This window comes from Cervus canadensis, chromosome 1 (assembly GCF_019320065.1).
Source record: "Cervus canadensis isolate Bull #8, Minnesota chromosome 1, ASM1932006v1, whole genome shotgun sequence".
Classification (NCBI taxonomy): Eukaryota; Metazoa; Chordata; class Mammalia; order Artiodactyla; family Cervidae; genus Cervus; species Cervus canadensis.
Window position 1 is genome coordinate 17,868,156 of NC_057386.1, and position 25,383 is coordinate 17,893,538.

A 25,383-nucleotide genomic window follows, 5' to 3' on the forward strand; every position below is an offset into this window, starting at 1 on the left:
TGAACTGAAAATCACTGCAGATGGTGATTGTAGCCATGAAATTAAAAGACGCTTACTCCTTGGAAGAAAAGTTATGACAAACCTAGACAGCATATTAAAAAGCAGAGACATTACTTTGCCAACAAAGGTCCGTCTAGTCAAAGTTATGGTTTTTCCAGTAGTCATGTATGGATGTGAGAGTTGGACTATAAGGAAAACTGAGCGCCGAAGAACTGATGCTTTTGAACATTGATGTATTGAAGAAGACTCTTGAGAGTCCCTTGGACTGCAAGGAGATCCAACCGGTCCATCCTAAAGGAGATCAGATTGAAGGTGGGAGGAGAAGGGGACAACAGAGGATGAGATGGTTGGATGGCACCACGGACTCAATGGGCATGAGTTTGAGTAAACTCCAGGAGTTTGGTGATGGACAGGGAGGCCTGGCGTGCTGTGGTCCATGGGGTCACAAAGAGTCGGACACGACTGAGCGACTGAACTGAACTATCTTCGTAGTAGATCTGCTAGGAAACTATGCCTCCTGCTTTCTTGCATGCCTCGACCTGCTTATAGTCCTGTGTCGGGGCAGATCAGACTAATGAAAGGGTGGAGCAACTAGCTTCTGACAGCCACCACTGCTTCATCCTAATCAGACTAGATAGCTATCCCCTTACATATGATGAGGCTTAAGACGGTTTTCCATCCATGCTCTGATAAATCGGAAGGGCAGGATATTTGTCCCATTTTATAGATGAGAAAGAAGCAGCCAGAGAAGCGGAAGTGACTTCCACAGTCTCAGCACTAATTGACGATTCCGTCACTAGTGTTTGGAATCAGACTTCCTGACTAAAATACAAGGCTCTCTCTTCCACCTCCACAGAACCGGGGGTTGGGGATCGGCATGAGTGCGGCCCACCAGAATCCAAGTAGCTGGCCGCTGTGGAGGACGGAGACAGTGCTGACCAGCGGTGCCCTGAAGTGTCGCTACTCATATTCAACAGTCTGTCCATGATAATCCTGACACTGTTAAAGCCAAGTGGGCCATTCTCTGCCTCCGCCGGGTTGAAGTTCATTCTTCGGATGGTCGCGGAAGAGAAGAAACCCTGGAGAGCAACTGAAAATCCCTTTTTGGATAAGTGGACGCCGACTCAGACCACAGAAAATGTAGGTTTGAAAACGTGTTTGACGTCTGGCTGCTGCATTTGGTGACGAACTCAGTCCCAGGGGCAACTGAGACAGGCCGTAACTGGCCCCCTAGGTACCCCTACCTCATACTGATTTCTGCTGCTCCTTCCGACAGGTCCAGCCTCAGGCACTCGGCCTCTAACCTCCAGCAAGCAGGAAGGCGAAGTGCGCAAGCGCATTGTGGACAACGGCCGCCGCCGCCGAGCTGTACTTTGTTTCTTAGGAAACAGCCAATCAGCGATCCGGGCGGCGACCAATGGGAAGCGCGAAAGAGCCGACCCGGCTAATTTGAACACGCGGCGCGGGCCGGAGGTTGGCGCGGGTGGGGTACTTGGGGAGGGGGCGATCTCCGGTGGTCCGGGTTTCCGGTCTGCTGCGGTGGGACCCTGCAGCGAGCGGCGACACCAGCGACGGAGAACCGACGAAGGGTAAGCACTGGCCCACTGCTGAGCCGGTTCCGCGGGCTCCTGCGCTCAGGTGGACGCGCCGACCGAGCTGCTGGCGGCGGCGGAAGCCGGAGCCGGGCCTCTGTGCTGTACACGGAGGTGCAGCCTGAAGACCAATCAGGTCCTGGGTGGTCCTCTCCGAACACTGCGTGGGGCGCTGCGGGGAGAAGTCGCTCCCTTCGACGCCTGCACGGGAGATCTGGACCCTCTGCTTATTTGTACGGGATCTTGACTGGGGTCCGCATGTCTGCACCTCCGCCCAGCACTCTGTACATCCGCTCTAGGAAAGGTCTTCTTACTCACACGTAAGGAAGAATTGGGTCCTCCCGCGCGCTAGGACTGGAGACGTGGGACTCTGCACATCTGTATGGAGTAGCTAAGACCCTCGCTGTACGTCTATGCAGAACTGTTTGCAGAGCTGTGCCAGGGGCCGTAACTTAGTTACTGGGGCACCTAGTAAATATTTGATTGAATAAAGGAAGGGGTGAAAGAACGTCCGCATGACAGAACACCAGGCGTTCTGCTGTTGTTTCTAGGATGCCCTTTCTCTTAGCTTTGACTCTTTAAGGTACTGAAGTGACACGGAAAACATAAGCTTGGTCTGTCATGGGAAATAGGTTTTTTTGTTTGTTTGTTTTAACTTCAGACTGTGGTTCTTCTGGTATCAGGGGGAAATGCCAGTAGGTCATATCAATTCTGGTTATGTTGGCTAACATTTATTGACTTACCAGGTTTGGGTTAACTCATTTAATCCTCACAACAACCCAATGGCAAAGATACTTTTATTTTACAGGTTAGGAAGCAGAGAAATTAAGCTTAGCTCTGAGGAGAACATCCACAACATTTTTCTGTATAAGCTTCTCCTGGATGTTACCCTGCTTTCTCCAGTCTCATCACTATCCTTTCTGGTCACCAAATTCCATGCTTCAAACAACTACCAACATATCCAGTCCTTCTCTGCCTATTTCATGATTGAATTCTTCCACCCTCAGAGAGATTTTAAAGTGTCTCAATTTGTTGCTCTTTATATTTGTTATCCAGCCTAGCTCCATTTTTTTTTTTAAGAAAAGAGTATGCAAGTAGCATATATTTAGAGGTCTTTATAAAAATTGTCTCTATCTGGCCACAAAGTGAATCTAAAGAGTTTTCAGAATACTGTACAAACCATATTCTATTTCCACAAGCAGTTAAGCTTAAGATACAAAAGAAAAAAGAATAAACCCACAGTTGGATTAAAAAAAAATTTTTTAATGACTCGGTCAAATAGGATATCATTATTGTAATTAAAAATAACTAGCATGAAACAGTGATAATGCTATTTATAAAACTTGGGTGATGCAGTTAAAGAACACTTAGAGGTAAATTTATAGTCTTAAATGCTTACATTAGAACATTTTCTTTTTCAAGCTCAAAGTGAGGCAAATATCCAGTTTTAATAAGATAGAACAGAACAACAGAATAAAAGTGTAGAAAATAAAACGAGTTAAGGGCAAAAATTAATGAAATAGAATTTTACTATATAATAGAGATGATTAACTTAGCCAAGAACTGTATCTTTGAAAAGACTAATTAAAAAAGCCAGACTTCTGGTAATATTAAGACTAAAGAAGAGAAACATGAAAAAATGACCTTAGGAATTAAAATAGGGACATAACTTTGGTTACTCAAAGATTAAAAGAGAAAGACTTCAATGGGAACCGTTTTTGATGATGCTTTTGGGCAAATTTCTAAGAAAAACAACTCACCAAAACTGATTCAAGAAGCTATGAAAATTTTCAACAAACCTAGGACTACGGAAGAAATTTAATTAGTTTAAAAACTACCTCCTGTGCCATGCCGTGTGGTGCTAAGTCACTTCAGTCGTGTCCGACTCTGTGCGACCCTATGAACTGCAGCTCGCCAGGCTTCTCTCTCCATGGGATTCTCCAGGCAAGAATACTGGAGTGGATTGCCATTCCCTTCTCCAAGAGATCTTCCCCACCCAGGGATCCAACTGGCTGTTTACCTCTAACCTAAGCTGGCAGGTGGGTTCTTTACCACTAGCGCCACCTACCTTCAAACACATCAAAAAACCCCACCAAATTCCACCAGAAATATACAGGCATCTAAACATGTAGAAGCTCTCTCTAAAAAAAAAAGAAAACATTTCCAGTCTATTTTGTTATACCAAAAATGAAGCAAAGAAAATTTCAAGTCATTCTCTTTTATAAATGTAATCGTAAAAATCTGAAATAAAATATTAGTAATCCGAAGCCAACAATGTATTAAAAATATATTATGATCATATTGGATTTATCACTCTGTGATAGTTCAGTGCTAGAAGATCTATTCATACAATTTACATATTTACAGATAAAAGAAAAAAAATTCATTAGGTACAAAAGTATAAGTCAATAACCATTTATGTTTTTTTTTAATGGTAAGTTGGAACTAGAGGCAGGCTTCCCTGATAGCTCAGTTGGTAAAGATTACGCCTGCAATGCAGGAGACCCTGGTTCGATTCCTGGGTTGGGAAGATCCCCTAGAGAAGGGACAGGCTACCCACTCCAGTTTTCTTGGGTTTCCCTTGTGGCTCAGCTGGTAAAGAATCTGCCTGCAATGCAGGAGACCTGGGTTGATCCCTGTGTTGGGAAGATCCCCTGGAGAAGGGAATGGCTACCCACTCCAGTATTCTGGCCTAGAGAATTCCATGGACTGTATAGTCCATGGGGTCGCAAAGAGTCGGACATGACTGAGAGATGTTCATTTCACTTCGCTTCAAAAATAGAGGCAAATCTCCTTAAACCAACAAAAAAGTGAAATAATAGGAACATTGCCTATAAAATCAGGAAAGAGACCAGATTGCTCACTATTGCTGCTTTCTTTTTTTTTTTTCAGTCTGTATAATTGCATTTATTTATTTACTTTTGGCTGTGCTGGGTCTTCTTTGCTGTGCAGGCTTTTCTCTAGTTGTGGCAAGCAGGGGCTACTCTCTGCTTGCGGTGCGGTGGCTTGTCTTGTTGCAAAGCACAGTCTCTAGGGCTCAAGGGCTTCAGTAGTTGCAGCACATGCATTCTATAGTTGTGGCTCCCAGGCTCTAGGGCACAGGCTCAATAGTACAGGCACGAGGGCTTAGTTGCTCTGCAGCACGTGGGATCTTCCCGGACCAGGGATCGAACCCGTGTCTCCTGCTTTGCCAGGTGGATTCTTTACCACTGAGCCACCAGGGAAGCCCCTATTGCTGCTTTCAAAATTGTACCCAAGGTCCTAGCTAGACAAGAAAAATAAGTGTCCTAGCCTGCAAGACAATAAGAATAAAAAATGATTAGAAAACAATAAACAAAACTCCTTAGTTACAGTTTTGTCTATTTAAAAAAACAAAAGAACACAGTGCTATCTCTGCGCTACCACCCATAGAAAGAATCAGTCATCTTTGGACGTTTTTCCATGGTTACTAAGGTGAGGGGAAGTAGGACCTGCAAAAGCCCAGGTAGAGGGCAGAACAGCCTTGGATGAAAAGTAGTGCCTCTGATGACAGGACAAAGTCAAGTTCTGGCCTTGCCACTTACCACCCATGTGACAATGTTCTTCCTAAGCCTCAGTTTGCTTTGTAGAGCAGGGATGTAACAATTGTATCAATAACTACAGAATGAGATTGTTGTGGAAGTTAAATGGAACGCTTATAAAGCACTTAGCATAGTGCCTGACACACAGTAAGTGCTCAATAAATGTTAGCTATTATATAATCGTAATTATTTCTAGGCTTTTGGCTTCAGCCTGCTTTTTCTGGCCTTTATTCATTCATAGGACAAATATTACACAGTATCTACTGTGTTCTGGATTTGGTTCCAAGTTATCTGGGGGTGCACAGACTACATCAGCAGAGGGTCCTAATCTCTTGGAGTTTAAGGACAAGAAACACTGTGTTAGAGTTGTGAAAGAGCAATGAAGGAAGCCACAACAACTGCTATAAAAAGTACAACACCCAAGGATAGGCACCTGCCTTCTGAGCTCCCAATGTCTGCAGGCAGACCCCCTCAAGTCCTCAAGCATTCTTCTTCAGGGGCTTCTGAGGAACATGGGTTTGTTTGTTCTCTCTGTCCCTATGGTGGTAGGCAGAGGAAGCTACCCTGAAAACAACCGAATCTTGGCTTCCCAGCCCCAGCTTGGCAGCAAACTAGCCTCCGGGTTTTAATGAGCTGCCCCGGGTTAGAAACAGGACGTGACTGTGGCTCGCTCAGAACCCTGAAGATCTTATTAAAGAATCATCTCCCTTGTACTTTGGGCTGAAATGCTCTTTCCAACTGAGGATCAAAGCAAACTTGACAAACGTTCTCTCATTAATCTCCCATCCCCCTGGGGCAGGCGCAGATCAGTAGCTGTTCTCTCCAGCTCTCAAAGGGGGAAGCTGATGTGACATCCACGAGGTGTGGCTGGTGGAAAGACCTCCCCAGCAGTCAGAGACCAAAGCAGAGACCAGGACCCAGGTGTCCTGACTGCGGCCATGTCAGCGTCACCCTCCTCCTACCCCACGCCCCCAGCACTTTCTCTGTAAGAAGGAAAACATCTCATTAGGCAAACAGTCTGCCTCGCTGGCCCTCAGGAGGCGGAGAGGAGAGAACTGTAAAGGTTAGGCGCACGCTGCTGCCAATGCCCTTTTTAATTTCCTGCTTTGAATGTGACGCTGCTCTGTGCTTCCTCCTCAGCTAATACCCTCTCCACGGAGCTGGGACTGGCCTCAAGGCAGCCAGTGTAGACTCGGACAGTGGGACCAGGCACCCTCTGCCTTCACTTGCCTGGTCACAGGAGTAGGGTTCCTAGGAATTCCCTGGCAGTCCAGTGGTTAGGACTCCATTCTTTCACCTGCCAAGGGCCAAGGTTCGATCCCTGGTCAGGGTACTAAGATCCTGCAAGCTGTGTGGTGAAACCAAAAAAAAGTGAAGCTCCCTGGAGGTGGGAATGTGAGAATAGGAAACAGGCATTCTGAGTGTGGAAAATTAGGTCCAGTCCATTTATCTGAAAGTGTTTGCAGAAGGCATAATGCTAGCCACACGAAAGGGATTATAATTATTACACAAACATAAGGGACTGTTAACAACAATGTGAGCATGACAGCGTAGGATATAATGTCATTATGAGGCAGTGTAGCAGGCCCTATGGCCAGACTGCCTGGGTTGGAACCGGGATTCATCACTCAATACCACTGGGATCTTGGGCAAGTTTCTTAACCCTTTCTGTCTCACTTTTGTCCTTGAAAAATGACTATGAGAATAGTATCTATTAGGACTTACCTGGCAGTTCAGCAGTTAAGACTCCCTGCTTGCACTGCAGGAGGCGAGGTTTTGATCCCCTGGTCTGGAAACAAAGATGCCTCACGCTGCCAGGTGTGGCCCAAAAGTAAAAAATAGATAAATAATAATAATAATAGTACCTATCTTGTGGGGCTGCAACAGAGTCAAAAGGAGATGAAATGTGTAAGGCGTCTAGAACAGACAGAATGGACACTTACCTATTATGTTTATTATTGTGATGGCCTGATGGCTGAGATAGGACTAGAATTAATTAGACTCAAAAAGATAATCATTGGTTGACATCTCTGTTCTGTGTGGGGAAGAAGTTGGGAAGTTTAGGGGTGAAGGACAAGGGTTTGAAATCAACTCAGTTCTGCCTCTTCCCCCAAGGAAAACATGAGTTGTTTGCTGGAGTATTAGGTAGAAATCCCACCTTTCTTGGCTGAATGACCTTGGTAATGGTGACCCGTTGGCAGAACCTAGTCTTTCCTGGGAAAGCATTCATCTATTCCTATCCCCCTGACTTCAAACAGCCCCCCCAGTGTTTCTCATCCCTATTAATATATTCCTAGACTTGAGCTGAACTTTTCCAGGAATATCTGTGATTCCTGCATTCCAGAAATTCCATCTCTACCCTTGGTAGGCTGGCTTGAAGGAGAAATGAAAAAAGCACACAGAAAGGTCTGAGGGGAATTCAAGAGGGAATACATAAATAAGCTTTTGGCATGACTACCAGGGCAACATTAGGAAATCTATCCATGTCACCCTCTACACTAACAGACTAAAGGAGAAACACCGTGTGATCATCTTAGCAAGTGCCAAAAAAGCATTCCATAAAATTTAGCACCCATTCCTAATGGGTAGTGGAGGGTGGGGAACTAAATATAGAAGAGCTAAAATTGGAAAGTAACTGTCATTATTTGCAGACTTATCATCATTTAATTGAAAAACCTAAGAGAATCAATGACAATCTAATAGAACTCATAAGGGAGTTCAACAAGGTGGCCAGATACGAGATCCGCATATACGAGATCCGCGTACAGAAATCGGTAGCTTTCCTTCGTTCTGGCAAAACGAATTAGAAAATGTAATTTTTAAAAGAGCCTATTTCCAATATAGCAAAGACTGTACAGTAACTATTTGTAAATCTATCAAGAAATTTACAGAACTTATGTGAGGAAAATAATAAAATTTTACTAAAGATTATAAAGTTGTGAATGATGAAAAGAGATACAATATTCCTATAGGGGAGACTTCATATTGTAAAGGTGCTAATTCTCATATTAATCTATAAATTCAAAATAATCCCAATTAAAATTTTAGCAGGATTTTTCACAGAACTTCATAAGCTGACTCTAAAATCATATAAAGATAAGCTGCCCAAGAATGGCCAAGAAAAAGAACAGTAAGGTGGTAAGAACCACAATAATTACAACAGTGAGTTACTGGAAAAAGAGAACAGAATAGGAAATCCAGAAACAAGTTCATGTTTATATGAGAATTTAGTTATGTTAAATGTGGCATTTAAATTAGTGGAGAATGAATGCACTGTTTAATAAATGATCTTGAGATAATTCCTTGCCATTTGGAAAGAAAAGATATTTAGAAATATTCTCATACCATTCGCACACACAAAAATAAATTCCATCTGGATAAAGACCGAAATGTAAGAAAGGAAAAATATTAGAAATATTTTTAAAATGTGTTTATTACTTTGGGGAAGGACTGTCTTCTTATATATGACATAAAAATGACAAAAGAAGAGGTTGACATATTTGACCATTTGAAAATTGGAAATTTCAAGTATGGCCAGAGTAGGATATTTCTTCAAGAATGCATAGTTGGGGTACTTCCCTGGTGGTCCAGTGGCTAAGACTCTATGTTCCCAATGCAGGTGGCTCAGGTTCAATCTCTGGTCAGGTAACTAGATCCCACATGCGGCTAAATAGTTTGCATGCCGCAACTAAAAATCCCACATGCCAAAATGAAGATGGAAGATCCTGCATGCTGCAACTAAGACCTGGCGCAGCCAAATAAATAAATAAAAACAAATATTTTAAAAAAAAAGAATACTTCATTGATTTGATGCCAAGAATAATATCAAGTAATTTACCACACTAACAAAATAAAGGAGAAAAAAAACATATAATCGTATCAGGAGACGCTGAAGGAACATGAGATAAAGTTCTAGATATTCCTGATAACAACTCTGAGTAAAAATAAGAACAGATGAAATTACTAATATGATAATGACCTATTTGTCTAAAAGTCAAAAACTAATATCTAAATAGTGAGGCAGTAAAGATCAAGATCCTTTAAGATCAAAACACGACAGGGGTCCCTATTATCATCGTTATCATTTAACTCAAGGGAATGCAATAGACAATAAATGAATTTATTTATTATTATTATAATAATATTTATTATAATCATGGAGAAGAAAGGGTAAAAAAACTTATTTTCTGATATACTATTGTGTACTTAGAAAACTCAATAAGCTCTAATAAAAAAACAGTTGGAATTAATAAGAGAGTTTGAGGATTGTAGGTAAAAGGCAAATATGTAAAAATCAATCATGTTTTTCCCTACTAGTGTTTACCACCTGGAAATGGAGATTGGGGAAGATATTCCATTCATAATAGCAATTAAGTCCATAAAGTACTTGGGAATTATATTAAAAGAACAATGACGTTAAAAAAAATATGACGGAAAATATCTGAATCTACAAAAAATACCTGAACAAATCAAAAGGTAATAGCTATGTTCTTATATGAAAACATCTAATATAAAATAAATATGTAAATTTAATATTAATTCCAATTGTAATCCCAACTGGGTTTTTTGAGGAGGAATTGGTTCTGAGATGGAGATGGAATTGATAAAGATATTCTTAAAGTCAAATAGAAAAAAAATGATTGAAAATAGCCAAGAAAATCATGAAAAAGTAATCTGGGGGTAGGGTTAGGTCTTGCCTTGCTGGATAAGAAGCAACTGTGGGGACTTCCCTGGTGGTCAGTGGTGGGTACTGGATGTTCCCATTGTGGGTGGCTGGGTTCGACTCCAGGTCAGGGAAACTATATCCCGCATGTCACAACCAAGACCCACTGTGGTCAAATAAACGAATAAAAAAAGCTTTTTTAAAGGAATGGTGTTCCTTTTAAAAGGAACTATGGTGTTAGCACAGGAATAGACAGATTAGTGGAACATATTAGAGGGCCCACCAATACAGTCACTTGGATATGGCAAACGTGGTATTTCAAGAGAAAAAGAGATGTGCTGTGCTGTTCTTAGTCACTCAGTCGTGTCTGACTCTTTGTGACCCCATAGACTGCAACCCACCAGGCTCCTCTGTCCATGGAGATTCTCCAGGCTAGAATACTGGAGTTTCTACACTCTCCTCCAGGGGATCTTCCCAACCCAGGGATCGAACCCAGGTCTCCCACTTTGCAGACAGATTCTTTACCGTCTGAGTCACCAGGGAAGCCCAGGAATACTGGAGTGGGTAACCTATCCCTTCTCCAGGGGATCTTCCCTACCCAGAAATCAAACTGGGGTCTCCTGCATTGCAGGCGGATTCTTTACCAGCTGAGCAACCAGAGAAGAAGAAAGATATTTGTTAGTAATTGGTGCTGGCATCAATATTTTTATTCTCTCGAGGTATAAAATGGAGATGAGCTGTAGAGAAGGTGGGAGAAGGCCCCTGAATACTGGACTGAGGGATACCCGGTCAGGCCTCAGTCAGATTGGTTCTCATCTCCATCGCCTCTCTGCCCAGGTGTTGCCATGGTGATGGCGGTGGAGGACAGCATGTTGCGGGTCGTGGTGCGGCTGCGGCCCCCCACGCCGAAGGAGCTGGAGAGTCAGCGGCGGCCTGTGGTTCAGGTGGTGGATGAGAGAGTGCTGGTGTTCGACCCTGAGGAGCCCGATGGGGGCTTCCTTGGCCTGAAATGGGGCAGTGGCCAAGATGGCCCCAAGAAGAAGGGCAAAGACCTGACATTTGTCTTTGACCGGGTCTTCAGTGAGACGGCCACCCAACAAGATGTGTTCCAGCACACCACCCACAGCATCCTGGACAGCTTCCTCCAGGGCTACAACTGCTCAGGTGAGCCGGCCTCCCCTCCCGCTGGGTACCAGATGAGAAAGGCTCTGGCCCTGCCTTCTCTGTGGGCCCCTCACTCAGTCTTCTCCTGTGTGGGGGCCGCTGTGCTGGGCCCTGGGATACAATAGGTCAGACAGACAAGGTTCCTGCACTCTGGATGCTTACAGTCTAGAGCAGGGAGAAGACACGTCACAAAATCACACTTGCAAGTAGGTGCTTGTCAACTGAACTCCATTAAGTGAGTGAAAGAATTGTGGGCCTTCTATAGAGGAAGCTACCCAGGCTGGCGTAGGTGCCCCGGGGAAGGGACGAGCTTCCACCCATGTGGAGACCCCCATGCCCTCAAGTCCAGAGGCTTACAGGGGGACCAGGCGTGGACACGGAGAACTGGACAGCTGGGAACGGGGGGCTGCAGGTGGGTGGAAGCAGTGCAACCATGCACACAGAAGGAAGGAAGGAAGGAAAAGGTTTTGAGGAGGAAGGAGGGGCGGACCGGATGGAAACGTACCGGGGGAGCCCGCTCACCACCCCGCTCCCGACTCTGTCCTCTCTAGTGTTTGCCTATGGGGCCACCGGGGCCGGGAAGACACACACCATGCTGGGAAGAGAGGGGGACCCTGGCATCATGTACCTGACCACCATGGAGCTGTACAGAAGACTCGAGGCCTGCCGGGAGGAGAAGAGATTCGAGGTGCTCATCAGCTACCTGGAGGTACGGCTCTTGGTGCCCCAGGACGGGGCAGCCTCATCCCTCATTCTCACAACCACCTGAAGAGGGAGTGGGGTGGAGTAGGCCGGAGGGGCAGAGGGTAGTAGGAAGTGGGAAGACGGGGGCCCAGAGGGTGGACACAGCTCCAAGAGACTGCGCGTGAACTGACCCTACTCGTCACGTGGTGTCATCTCGCAAGGGCCACTCACCAAGCTTGTCTTGTCATTGTCTCTGGCCCAGGAGCTCTGCCCTCCCCCAGCCCCCTAGGGGAGAGACAGCCTCTCCACCAGGCCCCTCCCTGGCTTCCTTTCTCCTCAGGTGTACAATGAGCAGATCCACGACCTCCTGGAGCCCAAGGGACCCCTTGCCATCCGTGAGGACCCCGACAAAGGGGTGGTGGTACAAGGACTTTCCTTCCACCAGGTAAGACTTGGGCTTAGGTGGGATGGGCAGCCCCACTGGTCGTCCAGGATCTCCTCACCAGGCAGTTTGGGGACGTCCTGGATCCTGTCAGGGTGGCATTGGTTCCGAAGAGCAGCCCTTCTGTTGGGGAAAAGGCCTGGTTGGAGAGACTACAGCCCCCTCCCCTCGTGTCTCCTCTGCAGCCGACCTCAGCTGAGCAGCTGCTGGGCATGCTGACCCGGGGGAACCGTAACCGCACGCAGCACCCCACTGACGCCAACGCTACGTCCTCCCGCTCCCATGCCATCTTCCAGGTGAGCAGGGGCCACAGGCCAGGACCTGAGTCTGGACTCCTGGTGGCCAGCACCCCCTCACCCCGGCCATCTGCCCCCAGATCTTCGTGAAGCAGCAGGACCGGATCCCAGGTCTGACCCAGGCCCTTCGCGTGGCCAAGATGAGCCTCATCGACCTGGCGGGCTCAGAGCGAGCATCTAGCACCCACGCCAAAGGGGAGCGGCTGCGGGAGGGAGCCAATATCAACCGCTCGCTGCTGGCCCTCATCAACGTCCTCAACGCCCTGGCGGACGCAAAGGTAAAGCCACACATAGCCAGGCTCCTCCCCAGGGCAACAGCCCAGTGCCAAGGACGAGGGTCCCTCCCTCTAGCCCTGGGTCAAAATTCCCTGGTGGTCCAGTGGTTAGAACTCCGTGCTTTCACTGTAGTGTTCAGTCATTCAGTCGTGTCTGACTCTTTGCGACCCCATGAATTGCAGCACGCCAGGCCTCCCTGTCCACCGCCAACTCCCGGAGCTTACTCAAACTCATGTCCACCGAGTCAGTGATGCCATCCAGCCATCTCATCCTCTGTCATCCCCTTCTCCTCCTGCCCCCAATCCCTGCCAGCATCAGGGTCTTTTCCAGTGAGTCAACTCTTCACGTGAGGTGGCCAAAGTATTGGAGTTTCAGCTTCAGCATCAGTCCTTCCAATGAACACCCAGGACTGATCTCCTTTAGGATGGATTGATTGGATCTCCTTGCAGTCCAAGGGACTCTCAAGAGTCTTCTCCAACACCACAGTTCAGAAGCATCAGTTTTTTGGCGCTCAGCTTTCTTCACAGTCCAACTCTCACATCCAAACATGCCCACTGGAAAAACCATAGCCTTGACTAGACGGACCTTTGTTGGCAAAGTAATGTCTCTGCTTTTTAATATGCTGTCTCGGTTGGTCATAACTTTCCTTAACTGTAGTGGCCCGGGTTCAATCCCTAGTTGGAGAACTAAGATCTTGCGAGCCCAGCAGCTTAGTCAGAAAAAAAAAAAAAAACAAAAGCAAAAATGGGGACTTCCCTGGAAGTTCAGTGGCTAAGACTCCATGCTCCCAATGCAGGGGACCTGGGTTCCATCCCTGGTCAGGAAACTAAATCCCACATGCCACAACCAAGACCCAGGGCAGCCAAATAAATAAATTTAAATATATATATATATATATATATATATATATATAAATACCCCCAAAAAACCCCAAAGCTACCGAGTCCCAGCCTGGGTCTGTCTAGTCTAGACACTCACTCCACGCCCACCCACTGTCCCCAGGGCCGAAAGTCTCACGTGCCATACCGGGATAGCAAGCTGACCCGCCTCCTCAAGGACTCCATCGGGGGCAACTGCCGAACCGTGATGATCGCTGCCATCAGCCCCTCCAGCCTGACCTATGAGGACACCTACAACACCCTCAAATATGCCGACCGGGCCAAGGAGATCAAACTCTCGGTGCGTGCCAGCCGGGACGGCCAGCCTGGGGTGGGGGTGTAGGGGTGTTGGGGAGCCCCCAGACTGGGAGGAGGAGGGGACAGGACCCACCGGCTTCCTCCAGTACGTGGAGCGAGCATTCCCACAAGGCCCAAAGGAGAGGTGACCCAGTCTTCATCCTTCAAATACCACAGCACTGGGATGGTTGCAGCTGAATTATCTCAAGAGGAAGGCAACAGAAGGGAGTGGCCGAGTGTCAGCCAGTGATCTTTGTCAGATTTGTTTTTAGCAGCAGGCCCTTATTTTTGGTAAAACAACGTATAATGCAGATAGAAGCAGAGTTGCCCAGTTTCCCCCGCCTCCCCCAGGGAGCCCTGGGCCTCCCAGATCCACTGCTGCAAAGCCCCTGGGCTGGGGAGAGCGTACGGGTCAGGGAGCCCGGGGTCTTGGGGTCAAATGCAAGCTCTCCTCCTGCTGTGTTACGTGAGCCCCTGGCCTCCCCGTTTCCTCAGTCCTGAGGGTGAGCAGCTGGGGTGTGAGTGAGGTGCCTAGCAGTGTCTGGCCGTTGGAAGTAGTTGCCAAAAGCTGCTTTGAATAAACAAACAGATGTCTCCCCTGTGTCCCCACCTCAGCTGAAGAGCAACGTGATCAGCCTGGACTGTCACATCAGCCAGTACGCCACCGTCTGCCAGCAGCTCCAGGCTGAGGTGAGGAGCCGCCTGGGGAGCTCGGCCGGGGGGCAGGGCACTCGGGGGGCAGGTCAGGAGCACTGGGGTGTCACCAGGGTGCTCTGCCACCACCCTGCGCCCAGCCGGGGCTCTGAGGGGTTGGGCCGCTTTGTTCCAGGTGGCCGCCCTGAGGGAGAAGCTCCGGGTGTATGAGGCAGGAGCCCAGGCCCCACCGCACGACCCTCCACGGTCCCCCAGGCCAGGCCCTCCACATCAGCCGTGAGTTCTGCCACCCTATCCTGCCCCATCCTTACCCCAGCCTGTGGAGGGCTAGGATTCCTCGATTCTGTTCTGGCACCTGGGGTTAGGAATTCTCGTTCAGTGCCCAGCACTCTGATTGTCACCTAGAATGTTCTGTGCTGGGGGAGTAAATCACACCCCAGTCCATATAAGCAGCATCTGCTATTCAAAAGAATGTTTGTTCAAGGGGTGGACGTCATTGTTTTCTGGGCTTCCCAGGTGGCACTAGTGGTAAAGAACCTGCCTGCCAATGCAGGAGATGTAAGAGAAGCAGATTCGATCCCTGGGTTGGGACGATCTCCTGGAGGAGGGCATGGCAACCCACTCCAGTATTCCTGCCTGGAGGATCCCATGGACAGAGGAACCTGGCGGGCTACAGTCCATGGGGTCGCAAAGAGCTGGACATGACTGAAGTGACTTAACGTGCCCGCACGTCTTTTTTTTCTAAACCAGAAAATCCTTGACTCCTTCTTCACCCTCAGCTACTACCCACCTGTTACCTGAGCATCCAGCCCCTTACAGACTCTACCACCTGAAGCCACAGAGAGCCTGCCCCTCCCTACTGTTCCCACCTGCCCCTGCTTCACATCTCGCAAACCTCTCCTTTCCTCCTTAGCCTCCCCAGCCAGCCCTGCACCCCAGAGCTCCAGCCAGGGTCAGCAGTCCTTCAAGAGGAGAGCCTGGGGTCAGAGGCCCCAGGGGAGAAGGTCATGGATGGGAACTCCTCACATAGGGAGCAGCCCCTGGAGGACAAGGACGAAGGCCTGGCCAAGGAGGTAGGGCTTGGAGCTGGTGGAATATTGGAAGAAAATCCTCTCCCCCAACTCTTGGGTCCCTTCAGCCCTGGCTTCTCTGCTTGGATGGCTTATATCTCAGTCATCCAGAGACTTTCAGATTCTGTGCAGGAAGAACTAGTCAGATCCGTTGTGTCTGAAAGCAGGGAGCCTGTGTGTTTCCAGAAGGGGAGGAGGGAGGGAGGACATGAACTGGGAGAGAGAAGGACCCTACTAGGACCAGGTGGTTCCGGGAGCTGTCATTCCCGCTCTCGGAGGATGGGTGGGTTTCAGGAGCTATGCAGGTAAAACGAGGGAGGCTGCCCTGGGCTCTCTACCTGTGACACTCTTCCTCTCTAGATTCCAACCCAAGTGCCGGAACAGAACCTCAGATGCCCATCGCCCAGGTCCCCTGACCTGACCATGCAGCCCAAGCCAGTCGTGGACCACCTCCCACCACCGAACCTGGACAGGGACCATTCTAAGCAGTAGGTATTTTCTTGCTCCTCTCCAGGCTCTGAGGCAGGAGGTGATGGGTCCAGGCACCCTGGAAGGAGAAAAGTGAAAGTTGCTCAGTCATGTCCAACTCTTTGCCACCCCACAGACTGTAGCCTGTCAGCCTTCTCTGACCCTGGAATTCTCCCTGTAAGGAGAAGTGGTGCCAAGCATATCATAGAAGCTCTGTTTGTGTTTTAGTTAAAGAGGCAAGTCTTTTTTTTTTCGGCTGCCCATTGCTGCACATGGGTTTTCTCCAGTTGTGGCAAGCAGTGAATATTCTTCATTGCAGAGGCTTCTCTTGTTGTGGCTCATGGGCTCTCAAGAGCAGGCTCAGCACTTGTGGTGCACATGCTTAGTTGCTTCAAGGCACGTGAGATCTTCCTAGATCAGGGATCAAACCCCGTGTCCCCTGCATTGGCAGACGGATTCTTAACCACCACACCAGGGAAGTCCAAGAAGCAAGTCTTTTGTCATCCAATTGTCCCATACCTGCTGTCAACAATTTGATATTATCGCCTACTCTGTTTACGTAGCAGCCTCTCTATTTATTACTCTGTGTAGCTGGCAGTTTGACAAGAGGGAAGCAAAACACCAAATTCCATGCAGACAGCTGGCGGATGCCAAGGGCTGCCTGGGCTTGGAGCTATGCTTTCCAGTCTAAGGGCCAAGCTGCCCGTGCTCAGCCAAGAGAAGTTGGGTGGCCGCTGAGGATGGGAGAGCCTTCCTGAGTCAGGTGTTTGTCGTCTGTCTCATCGACAGATTGACTGAGGCTATTTCTCCTCAGAAGTAAATACAAACCCAGAGAGAAATGGCTTTTGGACCATTCTTTCTGTGCTTAATAGAGAGGTGCTGCTAGTATTTTCTTCCTTGGCCCCCAGAACATAAATCCTCTGCTACTTAGCTTTGCTGCTGCCAACCCAACACCTCCCTCCACAGCACGCCTCACGCTAGGCTGTGTATTTAAAGCTTCCGGACAGAAGGGCCTGTTTAATTTTATTTCTTGTTGAGGAGTGTCTGTTCCCGACTCAGCAAAAATGCTGCAGCCTGAATAATCAGTGGCTTATTATCTGTCTCCTGCTGCCGACTCCCCAGGGCCCAGGAGTGGCAGGAATGTACTGGCGGGATGCCCCCTGGGCCCTCAGGGAACGACCACGGGCTGCCACTGATGACTCAGGGTCTCCTGGCCTGGAGTCCCCTGTTGTGAAGACGGGGGACACCAGGGTTCTCGTTTCTGCTTTGCCTCTGATTTTGTGGTTTCTGACAAGTGGCTTCAACCTTGGCTACGATTTGGGCATCACAGTCCAGAGCTAATAATGTTGTTTAGTCGCTAAGTCATGTCTGACTCTTTTGCTCCCCCATGGACTGTAGCCCACCAGGCTCCTCTGTACATGGGATTTCCCAGGCAGGGATACTGGAGTGGATTACCATTTCCTTCTCCAGGAGATCTTCCCGACCCAAGGATCCAACGTGTGTCTCCTACGTTGGCAGGCGGGTTCTTTACCACTGAGCCACCAGGGAAGCAGAGCTCATAACAGATACTAATAAAAGTGATGGAAGACCCAAAGTATCAGGGGTTGTGGAACATTCTAGATCCGCAGCCCCTGATACTTGGGAACACCCTAACAACCAGATAATTGAAAATAATTTCACTTTGACTTTAGAATCTTAGACCACCGGGACACTGAGTAGATTTTAGATTTTCCAGTTCAGTGGTTTTTCAGAATTTTTTTTAGCGGCAAAGCCCTGTCTTCAAATGAAATCTTATCCTGAGGTCTAATATGTAGAACAGATAAAGCAGAGCTGTTCCATTAAAAATGTCCTCTGATGGATTTCTTGAAAACTCGTGATATAGACCAACTCCCCATTTGCCGGGGCTACAGGACGAGAGGGACGGAGTCAGACCTGGGTCATCTGACAGCCAAGTCAGAGCATTTGTCCCCAGATGCCCACTTTTCTCAGTTGTCTTATTTCCATATAATTTGTGGCTCAGGCAGATATAGAATGAGTTTCTGCGGTGTCCTTTTTAATTTATATCCTGCCTTCTTTCAAAGGGGCCTGGAGGCTGCTTTATAAAATGAGTTTGGGCTCCCTGTGCACACACTGAGGGCAGAGGAGGGGGCTCAGAGATGCCCAGGCAGGTAGTGCTACCCAAGGATGAATGACTGGCCATGAATAATCCCCACCGAGATAACTGTGTTTATTCTTTTATCATAGGTGTGCCTCGCAGAAAGAAAATTTGCTTTATTAGAATCTAAATTTACAACATCAATAATCACATTACCCTCATAATTTCCTTTAAATAGCCCCTCAGTGCATGCGAAGTACATATTAATACACACACACTCTTTCAGGATCCCAGTTGTTAAATAGAAAGTGCAGGCTGAATGCATTTTTGAGGGTCTCCTCAGAACCAAGATCAACATGGCCTGTCTTATTTAATTCTCCTCTTATCCTAATGAGGTAGATGGCATGATTATTATTATTACAGAATATAATAATTAGCTAACCTTACAGTGCTGAGTATGTACCAAGTACTCATTAAATGTTTTATATCCAAAATAACCCACTTGGGGACTTCGCTGGAGTCCAATGGTTGGGACTCTAAATTTTCACTGCTGAGGGCCCGAGGTTCAATCCCTGGTCAGGGAACTAGGATCCCGCAAGCCTCCAGGCATGACCAAAAATTTTAAAAATAACCCATTTCATCTTCCCAGCAATCCTATGAGGTAGCTGCGTGTGTTATCCTCATTTTAGGAATGTGGACACTGAGGGTGCGAGGTGATCCAAGGTCACACAGCTGGGAAGTGTTGGAGCCAGAATTTGAGCTGTTGGTCTGGCTTGAGCCGGCCTCTTCCCTGCGACCTCTCATGGTCCCTGGGAAATGGACTTACTCAAGACCACAGCACTCGCAGGTGGCAGAGCTGAGAGGAAACTCAGACGTTCCGAGGCCACTTAGTGCCCTTCCCCTCCTTCCTGAGTACTGTCTTTGTCAGGGCACATATTTAGTGAGTGACCCTCCCACCATGACCCACGGTCATCTCCGCCAGCCTTGGTCTTCAGCACAACTGGGAGGGTGATGAGGCTGGACAGGCAGTCCCGTCAAGGCAGAAGGGGTCCAGTGCACGTGTGCTGAGGCGGGGCGGGGACCCCCTTGCCTCTCTTCCAGGTTGGCCCTGAGGGTGCTGTGCCTGGCCCAGCGCCAGTATTCCCTGCTCCAAGCAGCCAACCTCCTGACCCCCGACATGATCGCAGAGTTTGAGACGCTGCAGCAGCTGGTGCGAGAGGAAAACGCTGAGCCTGGAGGGGAGGCTCCTGGGGAGCCTGGCCCAGCCAGGAAGGCACCTCTGGCTCAAGAGCTGCGTTCAGAGTCAAGTGAGTCTCAGCCCTGCTCTGCCTCCTTCTGCCAAGGCCAGAGCCTCAGATGCATGGTTTGGTGGGAGGCTGGACCTCTGGGATCACGGGCATCTGCAGAGAGAGGCCCAGGAGTCACTCAGACCTGAGGAGTCAGGCACTCCTGCCTGTCTCGTGTCTCCCCAGATTCTAGAATCTCTCCTCCCTTCAACCCCTGATCCCTCTCCACACCCTCCTCCTCTCTGCCCAGAATCTGCAGGATACTCGGGCCCCGTGACTCGGACCATGGCAAGGCAACTGAGTGGCCTCACACACACTCTGGGGGTCCCACCCGGGCCAGACTGCACTCCACCCCGGGCATCTCGGGAGGCCACAGAGAAGAAGAGGAGGAGACCGAGCCCCTCGGAGCCAGACAGCCCCCCAGCCCCAAAACTGGGGACCAAGCGCCAGCGCCAGTCCCTCCTGCCCTGCCTGAGGAGGGGGACCCTGCCTGAGGCCCGGCTTCCATGTGGTCCCAGCACCCCCACGGGGAAGAGGGCCCCCTCCCCCTGTCCATCTCCTCGCTTCTGCCCAGCCACCGTCATCAAAAGCCGGGTGCCCCTGGGCCCTTCCGCTCTGCAGAACTGCTCCACTCCTCTGCCCCTGCCCTCTCGGGACCTCAACGCCACCTTTGACCTCTCCGAGGAGCCCCTTGCAAAGTTGGGCTTCCACGAATGCGTTGGCTGGGACAGTGTGCCCCAGGAGCTGAACAGGCTGGATCAGCCCTTCATCCCCAGGTGAGTCTCCCTTCCAGCCTCCCAAAAGGGGCTAAGGGGTTAGCGAGGGCCAGAGGTGCTGCCAAAGGGAAGAGGAGACAGTCTGCTCTTGGACTTGACTCTACGTCTCTCTCCCTTGGGTCTGACCAGCATCCAGGCCCAGGGGAGCAGAGGATGAGTTTCTGTCGAGGCATGGCTTCTCTTGGGGGTCCTGCCTTGTCTATACTTCAGAGCCGCCAGCTCTGTGCTGGTTTGTGACGGACCCACAGTAGCTCACAGAAGCCCCCTGCCAGCAGGGAGTAGGAACTAACCCTGGTGCCCACCCCACTCTGTTTTTCTGCGTCACTCAGGCCTGGCCTGAGTTCTGTGTTCCTCTGAGAAATATGCATTTCCAACCCTTCACCCCAGATCCAGCCCAGCATCTGGAACTGGGAAGGGAGGGGGATCCTGAGAAAACTTTATTCAGCATTTTCCTGTGGAAAGCTGCTCTCCCCCTCACCCTCTGCCCGCATGGCAGGGCGGAGGAGCAGCGGCCAGCTCAGGACCGCAAACAGGCTGCAGACTAACCTGGACTCGGGAGGCCGAGGGTGGCAGGCTGCCCACTCCCCCATCCCTCCCACAGCCCGAACCCCCCTCTTGGTAACAAGCTCAGAGCCAGGCAGGTGGAAGGGTGAAACTGTCTGAACTCCACTTCCCCGGACACGCCACAAACTGACACCTGGATGTTCTCCCAGAACAGGGCTGTCACTCAGCTGTCAGCCGAGGCCGAGTGAGGCAGGGAGAGGAATCCGCCTCCTAGGAGGAAGAAACCTCAGAGGTCATCCTGTCCACCCTCCCGGCCCTGCCAGCCCGGGCGCCGGAGGGGGGAGTGGCTGGCACCCATTTCTGGTTCCCTTCTGATCTCTTTGTCTCCCTCCCTCCCCAGCGGCCCCATGCCCCTGTTCACCATGAAGGGTCCCAAGCCAGCATCTTCTTTCCCCGGGACCTCAGCCCGCAAGAAGAGGCGTGCTGTGAGGTGAGGTTGGGGGGATGTGTGGGGTGGGGGCAGAGAAGGAGCTTTTACCAGGGCAGCAGATGCCCAGGCAAACTACAGGCCCTGCACGTGTGTGTGTGTGTGTGTGTGTGTGTGTGTGTGTGTACCCCTGGGAGCCAGTAGTGTGGGGGGTCTTGTGAGCAGGGCCAGCGTCTGACTGTCTGACTGAGGGTCCCAGGTTCCTGCTATTACGGGATTATACTAGAGGTGGGTATCTCCCTCCTTTGGTAAAGGCTGCAGGCCCCCTCCCCACGAGGGAGACGTGGAGTGTTCACTGGATAACCCAGGCAGTGGACTGCCCACTCCCCACCTCTACTTCCCTCCCAAACCCCACTCAGCTCCCCTTCCTTCTGATGCTCAGTCTCCCCCTGCTCCCAAGGCTCGATGTCTAGCTCTCACCACCACCCATCCCCCCATCCCTGCCCCCCCAGTCCACAGACCTGGCTGTGACATTCCCACCCTTCTTTCTTGCTTCCTTCCTTCCCCGCTGCAGTTCTGCCGTCTCCCGCTCACTGGGAGTCGCCCGGGGCCGCAGCCGCATCGCTCGCCTTCCCAGCACCACCCTGAAGAGGCCAGCTGGGCCCCTGGCAATCCCAGGTGACTGGCATTTGGGGGCAGGATGGTCTGGGCCACAGTGGCAGATGGAGACAAGAAGTAGGAGGGGGCAGGGTGGGCCGAGACCCGGGCGAGAGGAGGGCCTAGGGTCCTTCCAAGCATCTCAGGGACCCTGGTAGGAGGGGAGATGTGGGTTTTGGGGTGGGGGAAGGGAATGGCGGGATGTAGCCTCATTTTCTCCTTCCTCCCGACCTCCCCTCATCCAACTGGCCTGCAGAGCCCCCCTCCAGTCCTCACTACCCTGGAAACCAGAAGAGCCAGAAGGAACTGATGGGGGTTAAGGGAGCGCTGTCAGCTGGGAGCTGCTCCGTCAAGGTGTCCTGACCGCCTGGCCCCTCTTGGTCCCTGGAGCCGCCTGCATCAGGAGCCCTGACCTGCCTTCCTGGCTCAGAGCAATTAACGCCAACACCCTCTTCCTTTATTAACAGTCCTCCCCCAGCCGTTCATTCTGCTACTCGCCCTCTTTATTAATCTCTTGTTACACTCAGCTTCTCAGCGTGTATATATTCATTTGTGAGTGTTAATGTGTTGCTATTTTAAAGGGTGCTGTCATCATCCCCCCCTAGTTTATAATGCCCTCCAGGCAGGAAGCTAGCTATGGGGGGCTTTGTTTCCTACCCTCCTTCCCCCACCCCCCAACCCCCCATCTAACACAGGGCTCTGTGCAGTGGAGGAGGGGTCAGCATGGGAAGCGGAGCAGATGGGGGAGAGTCCCAGCTTGGCTCTTTCTGGCTTTTGAGAGAAAGGCCTCTTCAGCCCCATCCCCCCAGCCAAGAGCCCAGCCCCGACGATGATGCCGATAATGGTGCCTTGATTTCCAAATGAAAAGAGTTAATCATTTTTACCCTATTGTAGACAGGATACACACTCAGTGTAAGAAGAAGTGTAAACCTTAATGCTACCACCTCGATGTAAGAGTTATTAATACTTGGGTTTATATCCTCCGATCCTTTATTTCTGCATATACACACACACATATATATTGGTGGATATATATTTTTTTATTATAATGATCAATAAACCATCTCCATCCTTGGTGTGTTTTCCTCTCTGTATACCTAGATAGAACAACAACCTCTTCTGACTCTTTAAGGTCTCAAGAAACTCTTTTTTGGCTGTGTGGCCTAGGGAGATGTGGGATGTTAGTTCCCCGACCAGGGATCGAACCCTTGCCCCACTGCAGTGGCAACGCAGTCTTAACCGCTAAACTGCCGGAGAAGTTCCGAAACAATCTTTTTTTTAATTTTTTTAAAGAAGCGTCTGAGTATAACAAAATCCCCCCTCTGCCTCCTTTAGCATCCTTCCTGGTGGGACCTGCCCCTTATTCTGCAGCACCACCGTCTACTAAAGGTCTCTCTTAGTGAGTGAAGATGTGATCGTACTTGAAGGCTCGTTCTATCCTCCTACAACCTGGGTGTGGGTTGCCCGGAGTTCCACCATCAGGGAGAGTGTCTCAGTGGACCCCAGGTCTTAGTAAGACTCCAGGCTGAGCCCCCACCTGCTTGAACCCACCACAGTCCTCCTCCCTCCAGCTCCAAAAGTCCACTCCCCATGTCATTTGTGGCTCTCCTTTCCACTCACTCGGATTGCGACAGTTCAACCCAAGTTTACCTAGTCTCCCCAGGAAGACGTGGCTGACTGCATGAATGAATAGCGTAAACAAAATTACAGGAATCTTGTGTTTAAATTGCTTCTGAAAACAAACATGTTAAAGGCATTTAGCACTTTGTGAGTAGTGTGTAAATAATGCCGCTAATTTCAAACTGCTCTGGGGGTGCCTCCTCCCCTTCTACCTGGGGCACCCCTCCCCGCTCAGTTTCCACGCCTTTTTGGAGGAGCGGAGCATGCAAAGGGGTACCCTGCATTCCTACTGGCCTCAGGCAGCTCACAACTTCACGACCTTACGGGGTATAATGAGGAAATGGACAGAAAGGTTAACAAAACGTGCCCGGAGTTAGATGGCAAGTGGCAGCTTCAGGACTCAGACCGGGGTCTGGTTAGATCTATGCATGACACAGAGCTGCTTCCCTTTAGAAGTGAGCAGACATCATTTCTTTCTGCAAGCCGGGGATTTCCTCCTCTCCAATTAGTCTTAATGAGTTTTTTCCCCCCGTGTGCCTTGATTCCCACAGAAGCAGTCACTGCCTCACATCTGGAGCCCCCAGCAGCGTGGCATGACGCCTTGACCTCAGGAGGCCTCGCTTCCTGCTGGTTGGATCGACATTGAATAACTTCTCCATTTCCTGGGGCCCTCACACACATTATCTCATTTGATCATCACCATCACCCCTGCAAGTGCAGAGGCGCAACGGGCACAGAGCAAAGCAGCTGGTAACCAGGGCCAGGAGGGCAAGCTTCACACAACAGGCTCTGTTGCAGGAGGCGGAAGTCACTTGGGCTGGGGGCCGTTGACAAGGGGAAGGGGTCACTCTTGACAAGGTTGTTCTGCAGCCAACCATTCGCTAGGCAAACACTCGTGGCTCTGTGGTGCAAAATGTGCTCTCAGGTGACCCATTAAATGTACAAAGACTCCACAATGGAGTTGAGCACGTGCCCTCAATCACAGGCGGTCGGGCTGAGGTGTCCAGCTCAGAAGGAGGCAGCCTGGCTGGTTCAGGGAGCTGGCAGGGGCTGGAAGGGGGCGGGCAGCAAGCTGACAGCCAGCTCCCAGTTGACCTCCGTGGGCAGTGATGACACTCTGAGATCGGATTGTTCTTGCGTAGAGCCATCCATGAGAGGCGGCAATCGATGGCTCCCCCATCCGCTGCCCTAAGGCCCCCTCCCGCTTCAGCCTACCTCTTCAGCCTTGGCGGGGAGTGGGGGCTCGCTCTACTTCAGGGAGTTCAGAAGTTTTCTCTTTCCCTGATCTTCACACCCACCCCAGGCCCTGTAGCTCAGGTCTGGGTCCCACCCCAGGGCACGAATTCCTGCCCCAGTTCAAAGACCCAGGCTCAGTGCCAGGAGCTGCAGACACAGAACAAGACATGTCAGGATAGAGTCCTTATCAACTCAATCTCCATCAGTCGTGCGTCAACTCAAACCTCCATCAGTGTTGGGACCTGTCAGGAGGGAGGGACTGGGCTTTTTCCACTGGGTCCTCCCCACCCCCAGCCATTGGCTTGGGACCCACAGGGAACTTCATCACTGCATGCGGATCCTCTTTGGCAGCTGCTGAACTCAGGCATCCTGCCTCCCAGACCCCTCCTCATCGGTCTTCAGACTCCTCCAGAATGTTCCTTTGGCTCTTGGCTAAGTTTGGGGGATCCTGGTTCCCAGATAGAATCTAGGTCCTGGCTGCCTTCTTCTCCATGTTTTTTTGTGACTAGGGACCAGGAGGCCTTGGGATGGAATTTGTGGGAGGGAGGGGGTAGGAAGGAACCAATCTTGCTCAGGAAACTGAAGACCATGGCTGTGTCTTCCAGCTCATCCTGGGGCTCTCCCCAGCTTGCCCACAGCACTACCCTCCTAGCTCATCCTGTCCATTTGGAAGACCACTGGATTGGAAATAACATGCTGCCCGCCAGCCCTCTCCTCCCTCCAGGGACACATATGGTC

General features: G+C 50.1%; 1 protein-coding gene across 4 annotated transcripts; it reads left to right on the forward strand.

The window, feature by feature from the left end:
* Positions 1 to 1,440: 1,440 nt before the first annotated feature.
* Positions 1,441 to 24,233, forward strand: KIF18B (kinesin family member 18B). Of its 4 annotated transcripts, XM_043466530.1 has the most exons (17): positions 1,470 to 1,589; positions 10,653 to 10,759; positions 10,897 to 10,979; positions 11,531 to 11,688; positions 12,004 to 12,108; positions 12,291 to 12,401; positions 12,482 to 12,679; positions 13,680 to 13,856; positions 14,468 to 14,542; positions 14,682 to 14,782; positions 15,420 to 15,579; positions 15,937 to 16,064; positions 19,241 to 19,446; positions 19,676 to 20,201; positions 21,106 to 21,195; positions 21,707 to 21,810; positions 22,046 to 22,863. In XM_043466530.1, exons 4-17 carry the CDS (start codon positions 11,572 to 11,574, stop codon positions 22,150 to 22,152), a joined length of 2,205 nt encoding a protein of 734 aa, XP_043322465.1. In that variant the 5' UTR covers positions 1,470 to 1,589; positions 10,653 to 10,759; positions 10,897 to 10,979; positions 11,531 to 11,571; the 3' UTR covers positions 22,153 to 22,863. The 4 variants fall into 4 exon arrangements, with proteins under 4 accessions (XP_043322458.1, XP_043322439.1, XP_043322465.1 ...); XM_043466523.1 differs by lacking the exon at positions 22,046 to 22,863 and adding an exon at positions 23,961 to 24,233 and having other exon boundaries at positions 1,441 to 1,589; positions 10,653 to 10,979; XM_043466504.1 differs by having other exon boundaries at positions 1,441 to 1,589; positions 10,653 to 10,979.
* Positions 24,234 to 25,383: the final 1,150 nt, after the last annotated feature.